Source organism: Geospiza fortis, unplaced genomic scaffold (assembly GCF_000277835.1).
Source record: "Geospiza fortis unplaced genomic scaffold, GeoFor_1.0 scaffold157, whole genome shotgun sequence".
NCBI classification, from domain to species: Eukaryota; Metazoa; Chordata; class Aves; order Passeriformes; family Thraupidae; genus Geospiza; species Geospiza fortis.
In genome coordinates, this window is record NW_005054314.1 from 8,567,350 (window position 1) to 8,586,187 (window position 18,838).

Consider the following 18,838-nt stretch of genomic DNA (forward strand, 5'->3'; position numbering starts at 1 on the left):
GCTTCGGCAGCCACAGGTCAGCAGGTTCACAGGTAACACAGAGATGTCAAACCACAAGGAATGTCTCTCCCTTCCCAGACAATTACCACAGCCTCTGCGGCATTTGGATCAAAGGGTTTATTGCAGAAATTCTCATCTCTGCCCCTTATCCTGTGCAAGGCAGCTGATGGCCAGAGAGCCACTGCGTTTTGCTTCATTGCTCTGATGGGCTATTCACATCCAGCAGCCCTGGAAAGTCCTTAGAAAGCTAAAGAGCACCTAAAAAATAACCAAGGCTCCAGAAATCACTGTAACAGTCACAGCAGTCACAGCCTTTGGCTCATCAGTCCCAGGCACCTGCAGCAACTTATGCAGAACTGTCTTATGCCAAACCCCAAACTCCTCATGTTTTCTTCTTGGGACTTCTGCTGCTCAGAGTGACCCTGAGATGTGTCAGAAAGTCTCTTTTCCCAGCCTGGCAGTTGAAGAAGGAGTCAGAACTGTTCTGTTCTCGTTCTCAAGGTTGTTTTGTGTTTCTTATCTATAAAATTCTTTCTCTGGCCTGCCAAGGTCTGTCCAGCAGGTCAGACAGAGGCACTCTGCCTGCCTTGGGGCGGTGTTATCTTTTATACTAAAAACTACCTGTACATTATTTACCATAACTTCCCAATACCTATCACCTGTGTTAGACAGTGAGCTTCTACTCTAAACCAATCCAAAAGTGCCAGCATCACAGCAGAACATGGAGGCCAAGAAGAAGAAGACTGGACATGCCCAGATTCCTCCATTGAACCCCCATTCTAAAACCCCCAAAAACCTATTTTTCACCCCATGACAAACTATTATTCAACTTAAACTTTCTTGACTTGTAATTCTTCATATAAGGTTGGTAACTGTTTTTTCCAAGGGCTAAATCAAAGGCACAGGGGCCTTGGGCTCTGTGACAAGGTCTCTCAGCCCCCTGGGCAGGGGCTCGAGTCCTCCAGGGCAGCCAGAAGAATTTCCTGGGTTCCAACATTTTCTCTTCACTTTGCTGGCACAATGGCACTGAAAGTGGAACATCCAGGACAGAACCTGTGTTTTTTTCCTCTTTTAAAGTCACGGGAAGTGCTTTGAACTGCGCCAACACAATGGCAAGAAGCGTGAATCAGGCTAAACATCCCTCTGCCAGGGCTGAGGGGATAACAAACCTCTTCAGCTGCGTTCTCATGGTTACCAGGAGCTTAGCAAAGCCTTTGATGTGTCATTAGAGCCCCTGTCGTTACCTGCGTGCAGCTGCAGCATGAGCCAGGATCTCAGCCCAATTTCTGGGACGCAAATGTAATAATCCCTCGGTGTGTGAGTGCTACAAAAACATGACAGCACCCTGCATGGCAGGGCTGGCTTTGTTTATGCCAGGGATACTGCTGGAGTTTTGTCCTGATTTCTTCTCCAGGAGGTTCATTAATAACCAGAGTCAGGCCGAGTGGTGTTTATGGTTTAGGCTGTGGGAGAATCTAGGTTAGGTTTAATTGAGGGGTTTGAGCTTGAAAGCCAAATTGCTCCTAGGATCCTTGTGCTGGATCTGGAAGCACTGATTTCACTTTCCATCCTCCCCCAGCCCCTGGAGATTTCAGCCCATGATGGCAGAAATGCAGTGAGACAAGGTGTTCTCTGAAGATTTCTCCCTCCTGGGACAGTTTTCTTAAAAAAAGCTTGTCTGCACAAAGCCAAGCCTGGAAAACAGATCATTTTTGTCTTTGGATCTGCTCTGGCAGGGAAAAGTTGGAACAAATCTCATCTTGTTGCCTGCTTGTGTTTTTATCAGCCAGCCAAGCTCTGCTCTGCTTGGATCTGTCTATGATGTTTCCTGGGATCAGCCCTGGTGTGGGAACAGACAAACATCTGCCAGCCCCCAGAGCCCAGGAGAGCTGGGGCTGGGCTGTCCCAGTCTGTGTAGGGACAGACAAACAGCTGCCAGCCCCCAGAGCCCAGGAGAGCTGGGGCTGGGCTGTCCCAGTCTGTGTAGGGACAGACAAACAGCTGCCAGCCCCCAGAGCCCAGGAGAGCTGGGGCTGGGCTGTCCCAGCTCTGCTGCTGCTGCAGAGAGGCTGCACCTCCATCGTGGGGAGGGTGCAGCAAAGCCTGGAGCCATCACGACCTGCCTGGGGGCTAAAAAAGCCCCAGGCAGTAAAGACACCCCAAAAAGCCTGTGCTGAGGGAGAGACACTGCAAAGCTCTGTGATTTCAAAAGGCAGCCTGGGAAGCCCAAAGGCCTGAGTGTGGCACACCAGGTAGAGAAGCTGCTCTGGGATTCCACAGCCCCTGTAGGTCTGCACGTGTCCTGGGCTCAGCTTTCCCTCCTGCTCTACCTCTGCCTCACCTGGGAGTGATCACAGAGCCTCCTTCCAAGGACTGCACGTTGTCTTCAGCAGCACAGGCTCTTGAGGCAGAGCCTTTGGGCATGCAGGGAATGTGTCAGCCTGACAGGCAAAGAAAACATCCTCCAAGTGCATAACTTGAGCACATATTGTCTGGGAACCACTCTGACAATAACCACAAAGCCTCAACACGCCATTCTGACAGGCCCTGTTAAGAGCAGAAGAGCTTTTCAAAGCCTTGATTCACAAAGCTGAATCCCATCAGCACAGCATTAAACTTTCACTGGTTTTCTGTGCTTCAAGGCTGAGGAGAACCAGAGCATTATCTGTGTGCCCCACACAGTCTGAGCCAGAGAGTACACCCAGAGATGGCTGTTTTGGCTGCTTTTGCCTCTTCCTTACATAAATCCATGCACAATTCCCAGGTTGTTGCACTCAGGTCTGACACCAGAGTTTAGAGACCATAGCTGGGCTTTTGTGAACTACTTGGATTGTTCAGGAGCTCTGCAAGAAAAGACTGCAGAGGCAGGGCTACGTAATAAAACTGCACTCCCCGTGCTCTCTGAAGCAGCCAGAGGAGCAGGGAGGATGCAGAGGGATCAGTAATCCTGGGTAGCAGAGAAATGCAGCTCAGTGCAGTGGTCACAAAGGTTGTTTGGTGGCCCAGGTGCCAAGGCCTGTCAGAGGTCAGGGCTGTGCACTGTGGCATTGCACTGATGCACGAGGAGAATGTGCCACGACTGAAGGAAATCTCTGGATGCTCGGCTACAGCTGCTGTGCAGCTCCTGGGAGCTCTGGTCAGTGATAAAGAGGCTCTCTCCAGGAGCTATAAATATTGTCACACAGGTGTAATTTTGCTGGATGCATGTGTCAGACTTGCCGTTCCACCAGAGCAAGTTCATCTATAACTGTAAGCCTTGACTAAGAGAAGTTGGCTCTCCCAGCAGGATAAATAGCAGGAGACGTGCCTCTAATTGCACATCAGCAGAGCTGATCCCTCAAGGATATTGCCTGGTACAAGGGACAGGAGCAAGACATTCTCAGGAGCCAAACTGCTTGGCCAGGTTGATCCATGCAAGGGATCACCTGGGCAGTACTGCCAGGTACTGGAAATCTGGTGGAAGCTCAAACTCTCTCCCCAGTGAGCAGGGCACCCCTTTGGTATTTGCACTTTGCTGGATGCCAGCTGTGTGAGTTTGGCTTCAAGGTCCTGCTCCTTCTTTAAACGACACACATGCATGTCCCTGGGCATGGGGGAGGACAGCAGAGGCATCACTGGGACAGAAAACAAGAGAATCCCTCCAGCCCTTCCCTGGGAGAGGTTTCAAAGCAGTTAACAAGGGAGGGTGACACCACCATCGTTGTTTGGCAGGGGAATTGAGGTGGGAGTGCCTTGGAATGGCAAAGCCAGACAGATTTTGGTGGCTGAGCCTGAGGCTTGGTCTCAGCCCTGCAGTCTGTGCCCTTGCATCTTCCTCTCTGACACCCCAGTCAAAAGAGACCCTGGTGGTCCTGAGCAGCACCAAGAGGAAGAAAGGGAATCATCAGATGCTCCATCCCATCCTGGATGTGTTTATCTGCAGTCCCAGAGGAGTCCTGCATGCTGTGGTCATCCGGGCAGCTCTAACCCCAGGAGCAGCTCCAGGATGTGCTGCCCAGATCCTCCCCTGGGCTTCACCCACTGGGGAAAGAAAAGATCTCTGTGCACAAGAGCTCCTGGCTCTGTGCAATAAAAAACATGACAAAAGGTCTCATATCCAGCCCTCAGCCTCTGAGTGGGCTCCTCACCTCTGACAAAGCCTTAGGGAGGTATTCAAGGGGGACAGGAGAACCTGTAAAAGGAGCTCCTTCATTCCCTAATTCTTCAGTAGACAGCCAAACTGAAGGATGGTTTGAGTTTATTTTAAAAAATCCCAAGGCTCTCTTTTCTTCCAGAAGCTCATTCCCAAGAGTCTCATGATGCTGCTGCCATCTTGGCACCTGCCCAGCCCTGAATGGAAGAACAAATCCAATACTTTTTTAGTCACACAAAACTTGCTGAAGCTAATGGCTGTTTGCTGAATAAAGAAGTAGTGAAATGATTTAAAAGCTCTGAAATTGAGTCTTTTTTTTTTTTTTGGCTGTCTTATGCCAGCAGCTCCTGTAATACTTTACAGACAATGATCCAAAGTGTGGGGAGTGTGAGTTGTCTACTTGCAGGTCAGAGAGCTGGGAGCAGAACAGAGCCCTTAAGACAAGTTGGGCTTTTCCCTTCATTTACCCCATCTGCCTTAATGTGAGATCACTGATGTGTGGAGACCTAAACCCCCAGGGCACTGACAGGATTAGCTCATATTTGAGAACTGCTGCACAAAAGCAAGGCATTGTTTATCAATGTGGGCTGTAAAACTTGCTGACACTGTGTAGATTCACAGCCAGTTTAACTATGAAGAGATGAAATTCTGCCTGGTCCTCATAAACAGAGGTGAAAGTGCAGCATCTCAGCACACAGAATCCACAATGAAGCCTGTTATTAGTTAGGATTGGCTTGGAGATGGAGACAGAGAAAATAATTTTTTAAAACAAAGATTTACACCTTGCCAAAACCAACTCAATACCTTTCTTGCGCATTTATCAGCAGCTTGTTATTTCATTTACAACCTATGACTCCTGCAACCCCGGCTTCTCCAAAGCACAGTTTTTAATTAGCTGTTTGTTGGGTTTTTTCCCTAATGATGTGCATCGATCACATAGATTTGGATTTTTTTAATTCCACGAAGTGGGAAAAAACAACCCCATTGTTGTCACAAGCAAGCTTGGTCTCATTAGATGTGTGAAATGGTTCTGCTCTAACATGCTGAACAAATTTAGATCTCTTCTCAAGCTGCTGGAGAATAGCAAATTCTCCCAGCCTAATGTTCCCATACCAACATTGGATACCTGATATATATCCCATCACAGGTCAAGAAGAAAATTAAGCCAGGTGGCACATCAACCTCACAAACTATAGATCCCAACACATCTACCTCAGCACATAAAAGTAAAAAAATCAATGTGAATGATGAGGGAAAATCTACCTGTAAAAATGTACCAAGCTGAGGATCAGTGACCATCCATAGGTAGGAAACAAGGAGAGCATGGAAAGTAGCAGGGTAGGTGTGCAAACCCAGGGCACTGGGAATATTTCTCTGTCTGCTCTGGGGTGCCCTGACCCCCAGGGGAGCACTGACTTTCACCCTCATCCATGGAGAAAGTTTCCTATACTTCAAGATAGACTGGAACCCACAAAAGTGTGAAATAGATTATAGAGATGCAGGTGTATCACCTGATGAGAAATTTAGGTTTTGGGATTTTTAGTGTGTTGTGGGTGGAAGCAAGATGGAGGGCACAGGGTGTTGTCCTGGGTTTCTTCTTCATGCTTCTTCTTCCTCCTTCTCCATGGGTTTGGGTGTCATTTTGTAATTGGGCAGGAAAGTCTGCACTGTGGGCTCTTTGGGATCAGTTATTGGGTTAAAAGGGAAAATAATCCAGGTGTCAGCTCTTAATTAGATAGTTTAGTCTTGAAAGACCTTGTAACAAGAGATTGTTGGCCATTTTGTGCCTTGCTGCTGAAATCACGGTTGTGAGACTGTTTTACTGATAAGAAATAATAAACACCTGAGTCCCACCATGAACTACCATCTCAAGTGCCTTCAATCCAGACCCAGAGAAACCCACAACTGGTACCCCCACAAATCTACTAACAAGAGTTAGTGCAAGCCTGCATAAACCCTGCTGTGAGGCCCCCTGAGGTCCCTGCATGTGCAGAAGGACTGGGATTCCTTGGAAGCAGAGGCAGACTCACCTCATGGTGTGCAGGAGGTGGTGCCATTGTCCATGGAGAGGCAGACTCACCTCATGGTGTGCAGGAGGTGCCATTGCCCATGGAGAGGCACTCACCTCATGGTGTGCAGGAGGTGCCATTGCCCATGGAGAGGCACTCACCTCATGGTGTACAGGAGGTGCCGTTGTCCATGGAGAGGCACTCACCCCATGGTGTACAGGAGGTGCCATTGCCCATGGAGACGCACTCACCCCATGGTGTACAGGAGGTGCCATTGTCCATAGATTTGGATGAGCCTGACTCACCTCATGGTGTACAGGAGGGTGCCATTGTCCACCAGGCGCAGCAGCTTGTTGGGGGTGGTCATGTTGTGGGCAACAGATTTCTTTCCGTTGTGGAAGAAAGTGTCAGGAGTCCAGATCTTACTGGCCAGCAGGTTGTTCAGGGGAAGGATCTTCATGGGACCATCAAACTTCAGCCTTTCATCTCTCCAGGATTGCCGGAAAAAGACATCAATGGTGTATTCCTTTGGGGAGAGAGGACAGAAAAGTAAGTTGTGTTTTACTCAGCTCAAGAGGTGGCAGAAAACTGGGGTTTGGCACACTTTGAGTGACACAAAGCGTGGTGCAACAAGCAGAAGGGGTTAACAGCAGTGCAGGGTAGATGGGATTCAGCACATTTTGGTAATGACTTACCTATAATGTCAAAATGTGCATGTCAGTGTTTCTGAACACTGCAGGGAGGCTGCAGCACAGCCCCTACAGTGGCCAGAGCTGGGCTAGCCCTGCTGCACCACCACCTCTGTGCAGAAGTTTCAGGGGAAAAAGGCCATTATGTGCAGCTACACAGGTATTTTAGAAGGCAAAAATAAAGATCCTGGAGATGGAATCTGGCCAGGATGCTGGTAATTATATCTCTGCTCATAAAAAAAAAAAAAAAAAAGAAAGAAAGAAACTTGCATGACATTGTCTTAATGTTATTTTGTTCCCCAGGCCACCTTTAGAAAATCATTGAATTGAAGAGTTTACTGGCATTACAAGATCCTGTGACTTTCTTTTGTCTTCTTTTTCTTATTTTATTTCCTTTTTTTTTTTTTCTTTCTGCCAATGTAGACATCCATTTCCTAGTCCAAATTCCAGCTGGGGCACTTAGAAGTCACCACTTTGAAACCCTGCAGCCAAGCCAGCTCCTCACTCAGTGAATGCAGATTCAGAAAACATTTTTAGAGGCAGAGGGGTCTTTGGAAAACTTCTCTGTCCCAACTGTTCTTCCTCCCCCTGCTGCTGCAGACTCGTAATCTTTATTTACACATTCCTGGAGGCTGCAGGACCAACCAAACTTATCATTGTGAGTGATTTCTTTCCTGCAGCACTTCTCAGCAGTGCTGAAAAACTACTGTGCATCACTTTCCTATAGGACAGCGAAATTCCTACAGGTTTTGCAGCAGATGGCAGCTGAATGGAGGCATCTCTGTAAATAAATCCATCCCTGCTCCCTGGCCATGGAGACACCCCATGTCAAATATGAACCTTCTGGATTTTGGCTGGGGAAGGAAAGAGAAATTCTACATTCTCAAGGGCTCTGCCCTGTACAAGGTATTTTGCCCCTTCATGGAAGTGATCTCTAATTCATTATTTCTTGGGATAAACCCAAAGAAATGAGCTGTGTGCAGTCCCAGGAGGTTTGGGAAAAGTCCTTATCAGGACAAGGCCTCTCTCATTCCCTGTTTCTATTTTAAAAGTGCCACACAAAGAAGCAAAACATTTTAATGACTTCCAAGGCCCTCCTTATCTTCTTTAACGCTTAGAAATCATTCCTGAAGAAAAGAGAAATCATGTTCAGAATGTTCCCCTCTTTTCTATGCTTCTTTCCATAAAAGCATTATTCCCAACTCACCCCTTGCAAGGAGCACACTTAGTTCTGTGTTATGCTCTTCTCTGCCTACAGAAGTCACTGAAAACATCCAGACTGACTCTGACCTCAGAGTCCATCCACGAAACAAAAAAATCCTCTTCAATTTTTGTTTTCCTTTGAATAATTTCCCTGGGACTGAGGGAAAGCTGCAAGAGTTCAGTTCCCGAGGACTGGGGTGTGCCTCGGTGTCACAATAGGACACAAAATAAAACAACGTGGACACTGGAATTCCAAGGGAAGAAGAAGGGAAGTTTATTTTCTGACTCCAGCATTTATAGATTTCAAAAGTGACAGTGGACTGGAGGATGACAGCGCCACCTCTCCAATGACACTGGACAAACCAATAGTCTATCACATTTCTCCTCCTCCAGAGAGGAATGTAAAAACAATAATTATTTACAAAAAAGTGCATGAGAAACTCCATTACAAGAATATAAACATCAGAAGGCTTAGAAGAACTTAGAACAGGGTGACATCTCCAGTGCAAACAGGCTCTGCTCTCCAAACCAACAGAGAGGTTGGGAGTCCCTTGGAGCACCTCAGTGGAAAGGTCTCCACATCTTCCTCTGTAGGAATGTGCCCCCTGTTGATGGAGTGACAAAACTATCCTTTGTCTCCTTAAAAAGGAAAAATTGAGAAAAGAAATTTCCTCAATTAAGTGACAAGACACCTCATAGGACCTGGGGGACTTCACCTCAAACTTGAGGATAGCCAATTGGACAGGAGCCAGAAAGTCCTGCCTGAGCAATTTACTAGAAAAAAGAGAACAAATAAACTAATTGCTTTTGTGAGGTGTTTTACCAGGAGCAAGAACCTCTTGCACCTGGCTCAGCTTTTCTTTGTAAAGGGTTTTGTTATTTTGCCTTTTATTAAAACTTTTTGTTTCCAACACTACCACAGAAGCCATCCTGCTGATTTTACGCCTTCTAAGGCAGCTGAGCTATCTTGGGTGTGAAATAGATCCTGGCTGGAGGAGAGCCCTATTTCTCTCCTCCTCCTCCTCCTTCTCCACACTCTGTAAGCAGCTGCTCTCCCTCTCCCCAGGGCAGCTTTACCTGCCTCTCCTCCATCACTGCAATTCCACAACTCCAATTCCGCAATTCCAGCTCCCGAGTGCCGGAGCTGTGGGAGGGGGAGCAGCACCGGGCAGATGCCAGCAGGAAGGGATTTCCCCACTCCTGAGATGAAAGGAAGCCCCAGAGCAGGCTCTCCCCCTTTCCCGAGGAGATGGGGTTTCTCTCCCTCACTTTTAGCAGCAGAGCTAAAACACATTCGCCATGCATTTGTAAAATACACGGAACGAAAGCATGCGGAGGGGAAATAATTTATTATTCCTTAACTGTCTTCCTAATTTTATATTCATTTTGTCAAATCACATTGCAGAGAATACCTTCCTCTTTTCAATACCTCATATTTTTTTCTTCACAGTTCATTATACACACTCCCTTAATCAAATATGCTCCACCTTGGAAGTAATTATCAGATACTCCCCAAGGGCTACGATTGCTGAATATATTATGGGTCTCTGCTGTGGTAGGAAAGCAGGAGAGAGAGAGGGAGAACTCGGATGAGGTTCATAATCTTGATTACACTGACATCAACTTAACTTCTTACCCTGGAGGGAGTGGTCTTCCCAAATGGAGTGAGCCACTCCAAGAAACACTGAGATTTTATTCTCCCCCAGCTCCTCTGCTTGCCAGCACAGCATTGCTGTGGGACAGCTGGGGAGATGTTCAGGCCATGCCAGCCTAGGAAACTCAACCCTTGCAGCTCTGAAGGGGCTGTGAGAGCCACAGGACACAGCTTCAGCCTGGCCTAGCCAGTGATAACCTGCTCCCTGCCCCAAATGGGCTCCCTCCATGGCATGGGCTGCCCACCACTGGCCTGGGCTATGCCAGCACCAGGGCACCTCAGGGGCTGGGCATGCAGGAGGGGCTCGGTCCTGAATGCACAGCTGTCCTCACGTGGCATCCTGGAGCTCCTGAGCAGCCACCCACAGCCAGCCCTTCTCTGGGTGCGTGTGGAATACGAGCTGCTGTTGAGAAACCTCACTATTAATTATGCTCCACAGTCCTGTTTTAATTAGAAGACAAACTGTTGTGGGAATACAAGCCTAAATTCAGACCTCAGGCCTTTTCATTAATAATTTTCCCTGAACATGTCAAAATAGCACAGTCAGTCCATGCCTTTTCTGTTTTCTCTTTTGCCTCCCTCCAGTTCAGGCACTAAGGATGGTTTGATGGTGGATCATTGTCTCTTGACACTGCCACTAAACCAGACCAGATTCTGGCATCCTCCCCTCTTCCCAAGGAGCACCTTCATTCCTCCAGTTATCAGCTGGTTTCCAAAAGCCCAAGCACACCTGGGAAACACCTCCTGGAACTGAGATACCACCAGCTCTTGTCACTTAGGAAAATCCCACTTTTACCCATATTGTCCAGGGAGAGGAGGGGGGACATATCCACAGCAGCTGAGGAGAAGCCCTGGCTCCCTGTGAGGCACCTACCATGTCTGTGTCCGAGACAGGGCCGAAACTCGTCACGTAAATGTCTGTCTTGACTTCAGTTACACTGTCTGGGACAAAAAGGAAGAAAAAAAAAGGGAAAAAAGAGCAATTAGAGAGCTGCATTTCCTTGTGCAGGCAAGGCTTTGAGGTTTGTTATATAGTGTTTATTCCTGCTCTGCTCAACCCTCAGCACTGTCCTCTGCGCCCCAAACAAGGGCTGATTTTATCACTGGTAATTGGGCACATTCATCTCCAGTGCAGCTCTGCTGCTTCCCACGCTTACACTGAGGACAAATCTGTCCCACACGGCCAGACAATGCATATTTACAGAATCTGTGTGCCTGCATCACCCACACCCTGCTACAGATCCACATGTTTTCAATCCAGAGGTAAGCCCTGATGCTTTGAAACTCCTTTTTAATCTGAAATCCCTTTGTGTCTCCCAACCAGATAAACAGCCTAGCGATGTTCCAGCAGTTTTAGGGAACCCTGGGTTTGTTACAGCTCCAGGCTTATCTGTATGTAAAAAGAATCAATGTTCTGATTACCTTTTACTGCCATCGTGCTCGCTGTTCTCCTAAGTGCCTCAGTCTCACAAAGCTGCTGCTGCTCACTCATCACGTGCTGCCCCTGCATCCCGGGCTGAGATTCCCTCATGGATGCTGAGCAGCAGCTTCACTGCCCCTGCAAAGCCACAGAGCCCCACTGCCTGCCCAGCTGCTAAAACCAGGGGCAATTTCAGCCACATGCCTTCAGATAACCTGGAGGGCTGAGCACAGCCAGCAGCACGTGCACACAGCGCTCTCCTTCCTCGCATTTTGGCTCGTTTCCTAATTGACACCTCTGCTGCCACCCTGCTTTGCAGGGAAATCAAGGCACAGTGATTTCCCAGATTTACAGTCCTGTGCTCTGCCCACTGGGTTGTGCTCAAAACATGATGGATGAGCTGCCTGGAGTTCAGCACTCAGTTCCCATAAATCCTCCCCACTTTAGGGATAGATCACGCTGTTGTGTGGCACTAGCTGGCTCAGAGCTGCTCTCCTAATGAAAGAACCAATTTAAAGCTGCAAAGCAGAGTTCATGTTTTATGCACAGGACCCAATTGTGGCCATCCCAGCAGCCTTGCAAGTAGCCTGGACAGCCCATTGTTTAATTTAGTTATGGAAATCCTTCTGTCCCCTGAGAGTCATTTTGCAGTACTATGAAGCTTAGGTTTGTGCTTCAAAGTTTTACATCCCAAAATAAGATAATGCATTCTGGCAGGGTTTTCTCCTTAATGGCTAAAATATACGTATACATGTCTTTAGTTATTATGGCTGAGAAGCTTTTGATGCAGCCCATGGCTGATATTATTGTGCTATAGAAGTAACCCTTGATCTCATCTTGATGAGCTAAAAAGGAGGTTAAAGAGAAATATGTATGTGGTACACTTTGTGAAACACCCAGAAATCTAAACAGAATGAGCCCCTTCTGTGAGGCTGAAACACTCTGGGTATCCTCAGCCTCCCTCCAAACAGGTCCCCAGATGAGGCACACAGCAGAGAACATTGAGTGGTGTGAGGCTCCTTGTGCTACCCCATGCAGTGAGATAAAGCTCATTTTGTCTTGGAGAAAACACAGAATTCTCCCTCCCTCCCCTCTCTGGGATCCATTCTGCAGCCATGGGCAGCAGATCAGGAGCTGTGGCCACCCATGGCCAGGGAGGGCAGTCCCTGGGAGGTGCAGGATGAGCTGTGCCCTGCTCAGAGGGACAGGGGCTTGCAGCCCCACATTTCTCCTCACAGAGAAAAGCAAGGCACGATTCTTCCCAGGAATATTTCTGGGATTCACTTTCTCTGAACCTCAGAGAAAGGAAAACCAATTTTTATCTCATTTGCTGTGCCTGTGTTTGTGCCAAAGTAGAATGCAACATGGAGATTGTTTACCCACAGTGATGGAGTTTTGTTTCCTTGGCCTGTCAGGGCCAGGTGTGTGTGTGTGTCAGGACTGTGGGCTGACAGTCACCAGATTCTGTGCAGTGTGTGCAGGGTTGAGTGCTTGGCAGATCCAGTTTTAGATGTATAGAATAATATAGTGTAATAAAGTAATTAATTAGCCTTCAATATCCATGGAGTCAGATGCATCATTTTCTCTCTCTCCCTTGTTGGGGTTGCAGCAAATTCAGTAGGGGGTCACAGAAGGCTCTGTGCTTTCCAATGTGCTCTGTGGGCTCCAAGCACAGGGGAAAGGATTCAGGAAGGCAGGAGAATACAAAAAGGCAGAATTCATTTTGGACACCTTTTGATATGATCCTGCAATCCTTAAATGAGCTTTTATGTCCTCATCATGCTGTAACCTGGCTGACACAGAGCTCCAGAAACCCCTTCCTGACCCTTCAATCTACTGGTAAATCCAATCAAAGATAATGGCATTAGGAAACTTCAATAATCTATTAATAACTTATTAATATTAATAACTAATTACAAGCCATGTCTGAAGAGAATCCCCCATTTCCAGACTGCAGATTTACCCCCTGGCAAGGCCATGCAGCACCCAGAGAAGGGACAAGCTGGGGCTTCACCACTGGCTCAGTGATGTCCCTCAGCTCTGAGAAAAATGAGCTTCCTGCACCTCTCATGGCAAAAGGCAGACTGAACCCTCCCTGTTAATAAGTGCTCCTAAGGGCAGGATTTGGCTGGGATCCGGAGGGATTGCTGAAATTAAATCATTGCTACGCAGGCAGGGATTTCAGCAGAGCTGGGAAATCCAGAGATAAGTAAAACACCAGCAGAACAGAGCAAGCTCCAGCCTCAGAGATTCACTTCCCCTGTGATCCCACAGCCCAAGAGCACCAGCACTGCTCCCAGCTCTGTGACTGTGAGACCTCCACCTGCAGAGAAACCAGCAGCTTCCCCAGCAGCCTCCCCTCTCCTTACCCTCACACTGACCCACCCAGAGCCTGAATGAGATGAAACTGCATCTGCTTTTTCAGCAAGAGAAAGCTGAGAGAAAAGCATCTCCTGCCTCTGCTTAGAGACATGGCAGGGAAATTCTTATTTTCTGCTCAAGCCATAGATGTGCTTACGCCGTAGCTTGGCTGTCTTGCACAGTTCTCACCAAAGATTTAACAATTAAGGACATTAGAGGGGGGCAGGCACTTTCCCTAGAACTGCTGCAGAACACAAAATGGCATTTTTCATTCCCTAGCAGCATCCTTCCCTGTAATTCAATTTTTTTACAGGCATGAGTCGAGCTTTCAAGGCTGCTGGGGGGGCAGGTGGATGCAGCCAGTCCTGTTTACAATCAGGGACACAAAAATGCAAGGGCTGGGTTCAGGTGGGAAGCTGGAGCAGAGCAAGGAGCAGAGCCCAGGTCTGGCTGCCCTAGGGATTGGCACAACACTGCCCAACAGAGCCCTTGGTGAGCTGCCCAAGCCCCTTCCAGCCACCCTGCCGAGCTGCTGCACCAGGAAAGCAAAAACAGACCCCAGAGCCAACATGAAACTGGAAAAGCAAGAGATTTCAGGTTCAGTATTTGAACTGAATTTACAGATCCAAGTGGCATGCTATGTTCCCAAGTCATTTGTTTGAGGATGATTCCCTTCTCTGGGGGCTTTGCCCATCTATAGGCTCAGCTTATTCCCAAGGTTCAGCACAACCATGATCCCAGGAACAATGTGGAGCAAGTGTGAGCACAGAACAAGGCTCTGCAGGTCAGCCAGGGCTGCCCCTTCCCCCTGGGGTACAGAGCCTGCTCCTGCCTTGCTCCCAGCTGTAGAAATCCCCCACAGCTGGGCAGATCTGCCATGCAAATGGCAAACCAAACCACCCTTCCCACAGTGTTACCATGGCACTTACTACACCTGCCTGCTTTTTGAGAGCTACCCCGCTCCTCCAGGAATCTGCTCCCCCACATCTGGCAGCTTGTGTACCCCACAACCCCCTGCAGCCCCGAGGGGAGGGACAGCTCCAGCCCGCACAGCTCCACACCGGCAGGTCTGACACCTCCCCGGGTGTGTGCACAAGGTGTAAACCGGCAGCAGCTGCCGCTGAGCTGTTTCAGGCTTCCCATTTCCATTGCTGTGCCCCCATCCCAGCCCTCCCCATCTCGCTGCCCCTGTTCCAAGGCAGACACCCCCTTTCTCCTGCAATTCCCCCTGCCCCTGTTCCAAGGCAAACACCCCCTTTTCTCCTGCAATCCCCCTTTAAGTGCTCGTGACTCCCCGGCCCGGGAGGAGATAGATAGCTATTATTTACAAAATGACGGAGTGCTATTTTTACTTGCTTCTCGGAAGCACGGGGAGCAGCGGCAGGGCTGGAACACGAATTCCCCCGCCTCGCTGCCTCTGCCCTCCCCGGCTGCGGAGCTGCGAGTGAGCCGGGGAGGGGGGCACGGGGGGGCTGAGCGGGCTCGTGTGAAACCTTGCCCTGCACTCATCCAGCGCTGTTTATTCAGGAATCACCACTGATAGCCCGGCTCGGCCGGCTGTGTGTCAGCTGCGGAGGTTTGGGGCTGCGCTGAGTGGGGTTGGGCAGGCGGGGGGTCCAAGAGGCTGTGCCTGCACTGGGATGCTGTGCCTGCACCGGGGTGCTGTGCCTGCACGGGGATGCTGTGGCTGCACAGGGATGCTGTGCCCACACCCGGGATGCTGTGCCCATACCCGGGATGCTGTCCCTGCCCCAGGATGCTGTGCCTGCACTGGGATGCTGTGCCCACACCCGGGATGCTGTCCCTGCCCCAGGATGCTGTCCCTGCCCCGGGATGCTGTGCCCGCCCCGGGATGCTGTGCCCACACCCCGTATGCTGTCCCTGCAGGCGTGCAGACGGGCGCTGGGGGCTCCCGAGTGATGCGTGCTGTGACAAACAGGGGCGAAGCCGCTGCGGCTCCGTGCAGGGGATTCCTGGATGCTGCGCTGACGTCAGGGAGGCTGATCACAGCCGGGGGATGGGGAGCTCCCGCTCCAGGCAGCTCCTGGGCTGTGCGGGGACCGGAGGGAGCTGGGAGGTGACAAACCCGTCTGCACTGGTGTTTCTGTGCGGGGCGATGTGGCTGAGAATAGAAGGGTTCAGGATCTTCTGCAGCCAGGGGTACAAACCATCAATCCACCTCAAGTCAGCTGCTGGAGGGAGATGTTGCTGCTCTGGGCTCCAATGTCCCATCTCCAGCTATGGTGACAACCTAAGGGCAGTAATGGGCTGATAATGCCTCTTAATTCCCTCCTAGACAAGCCCATTTCTGAGATCCCCTTATTCAGTGTCCCCTTATTCCGTGTCCCCCTAAAACCACACAAAACCCTTGGGGAAGGATTCCCACCAGCCTGTGCTGAGAGCAGTGGGACCATGAAGAGAAGGGATGCAGCCTTGCTCTCTTCCACATCACACAACCCAAAGGGACACCAGGGTGACACCCAGAACCAGCAGGGTGGTGTTTCCCAGCTAACTCAGCATCTCTGGGAAGGGAAACACAAGAAGTCAGCTGGTACTACCCACTTCCACCTCACAGCTTCTCCCAACTTCTTGCCATAGTAATTAACAAGCAGCAGAAGGTAATTTTTGCAGCTGCACACAGAAGCTCTTTGTGTGTTTCATTCTTCGCCTTCTCAGCCTCCCACTGGGGGAATTTAATTTTCCTTCCACTTTTAGCCTCTGGAACAGAAGAGGTTTCCATGACCTTTGCTACAAGCTCCACGAGCCCACTGGAGCTGAGCTGAACCACAGCCCTGGGCAGCCCTTACCTTCAGAGGTGTCACTCCAGCCCCAGAAACTCCACCCTGGTCCCTCCTCTCCCTCTGACCCCCATCACACCAGGGCTGCCTTTCCCAGGTGCTTTTCAGGTGGTTTTTAGCCTCTGGGGCTGCCTTGTTTTGGGAAGTGGGAGCTGAATGGTGTCTCCTTGCAGGATGAGAGGCCCTGAAGAAGGGAGGGACATCTCTGGGTGGTGTGGCACGTGGCACTTTCTCTGTCACCTGGCACTTGGGAATGCCAGGCCAGCGCTGGGAGAGGACAGGGAGGCACAAGCAGAGGGGTAGGTGCCCAAGAGGAGAGGGTGACCTCTCTCCACACCCTAAAGCTGCAGAAATGGCAACATCCACATCACCAAGCACACACCAGGAAGCCCTGAAGTGGTCTTCACTGCTGCTCTCCTGCTGTGGGGGCAGCAAGACTCCCCCGTACACATCAGAGTTGCTTTTCTTGCAAATTTTTTTTTCATAGGGAACTCAGAAATAGCAGCAGAGAAGGAAATATTGCAGTGAACATCACTGCAGTGCTGTTGATGCCTCCTGGGCTTGTCCAGCCCAGCCAGGGGATAAAGCTGACTCCAAGGACACTGACAGAGCTCCTGCCACGCAAAAGGCCACACAGCAGTGTGAGCTATTGCTAATGTCACGACCATGAACATCCCTACTGTGCCTGGAGTGCAGCCACACCAGGGATCCTGGAAGCAGAGGCTCTGCGGGGGTCAGGAGGGAAAGGCTGGGGAACAGAGGGGGCAAAAGGCCACGAGAATCTCCTGGAATTCCCTGCAGCCTCTGGGAAAGGGAGAGCAGAGCTGGAGAGCAGAGGTGCAGGCAGGTCTCAGCACAAACCCTTCCCTCTCCTTGACGACTTGAGGGATCTCAGACAACACAGACAGAGGTCATGAGCAACCTCTTCAAACTCCCAGTCCCAGAGTAAAAATACATTTTTTCAGGCACTGCTTGGCTGCTGCAACACCCCAGCAACCTTGAATATGAAATTACTTGCTCAGAAGTGAAAGCCAAGTCTCCTATCACAGACATTCACCCCTGTCTGGCAGCTCAGCCCGGGCTCCTTTCCCAAAAGTGGACAGCAGTGTGTACATGTTCTTCTTCTGAGAAGAAGCAGAAAGAACATACACAGAATGTCCTGTCAGTGCCAAGTGGCAGCCAGCAGGGCCAGGAGTGTCACCAGGGGGCTGGCAGGTGGCCCAGCCCTTCAGAGGCCAGACAAAGCTAACAGCAACATTAAATTCCCTGAGCTACGTGAAACACCCGCATCTCCAGGGAAGCTCACTTGAGCAGAAGCATCATGACCCAGCTGAGACCCTGCTGGCCCCACAGGTAACCCCACAGGTACTTCTGCCCACCCACACCTCACCACCTGTGATGGCACCTCCCTCTCTCTAGGGAGCGCAGAGATGAGGATGAGCAGGGTCCATGGATGAAGGCCGGTGGCCTGGGACAGAGTGGTTAAAGATGACAGGATGCTCATCTACTGCAAAGTGGGGTCAGCCAAGGACAGAGCACTGGGAAATCTGTACTCTGCAGAATAAACCCCACAGTAAGGCAAGAAACAATAGAAATGTCTGAAACAAATGTCTTATCTCAGCAAAGGCAGGGGTGAGTAAGAGCCTGCAGGGGATTGCCAACAAGACCTTTGGGTTGGATCCTTATCTAGCTCTGCCATGTCACAGACGATTTGTCTCACGCAGTTTTGCCCAGCTCTTTGCTTGATTCCAGAGGAACTGGGTCTGTGTAACAGCTCTGACACCCTCAGTTATGCTTCCAGTGACTTCTGCAGGGTTATGATCAAAAGGCCATCACATTTAGATGGGGAACAAGGCTATCTGCTGCTCGCCAGGAAAGCATCAAGCCTGTTTCCCCAGTCCTGGGGTGCCCAGGCTTTTTTTCACCCACTGCTGCTGCTGCTCCAATCCCCTGGCACTGCCAGCATTTGCTGTACAGCCAGTTCCCAAGTTGCTGCTCTGTGAGCCATGGTGATTAATTACTACCTTCTCTCTGGTGTGATGGCACATCAGTGTCTACAATTGCGTGTCCTCCAGCCAGACTAGAGAGAAATCATCCAATCTGTAAACACAGCTACCCATGTGGTGTCACTTCCAGCTGTGCTTCTCTCCTCTCTCCCCTCAACCTGGATATTTAAGGGAGAACGAGGAATTCAAAAGAATTCCAGGGGCTGTCTCAAGAGACAGCCAACAACAAAGCCACTCACACGTGATGAGAGAGATCAGCATGGTCTGCAATTACATGTGCTCAATCCCTCAGCCCAGATGAAGTGAGATGATGCCTGTCAAAGCCTCAGAAAGACAGCCTGCCCTGGCTCCCTTTCTTAGCAGGGCCACGGGGAGCTGAGGCAGGGAATAGATTGATTCCCTGTCTCACACCACATGCTGCAGATGCAGAGTTCTCACATGGCTGCCACCAATGTCCTCTGCAGGAAGGAGCTGCAGGACCATGAAGTGACCCAGTTACCACTTGAGTGTGGCTTGTCTGGGATTTATGGCACACTCTCAGGCAGAGATGGATGTCTAACTGCTGG

General features: G+C 49.9%; 1 protein-coding gene across 1 annotated transcript in view; it reads right to left on the reverse strand.

Moving 5' to 3' along the window:
• LOC102033371 (gamma-aminobutyric acid receptor subunit alpha-3) overlaps positions 1–18,838 on the reverse strand; it is a 68,314-nt gene that overhangs the window by 18,106 nt on the left and 31,370 nt on the right. The window contains exons 4-5 of the mRNA XM_031056025.1: positions 10,562–10,629; positions 6,447–6,667 (exon numbers count right to left, since the gene is read on the reverse strand). Of these exons, the coding sequence (XP_030911885.1) occupies positions 6,447–6,667; positions 10,562–10,629 (289 nt within the window). The remainder of the gene's footprint in view (positions 1–6,446; positions 6,668–10,561; positions 10,630–18,838) is intronic.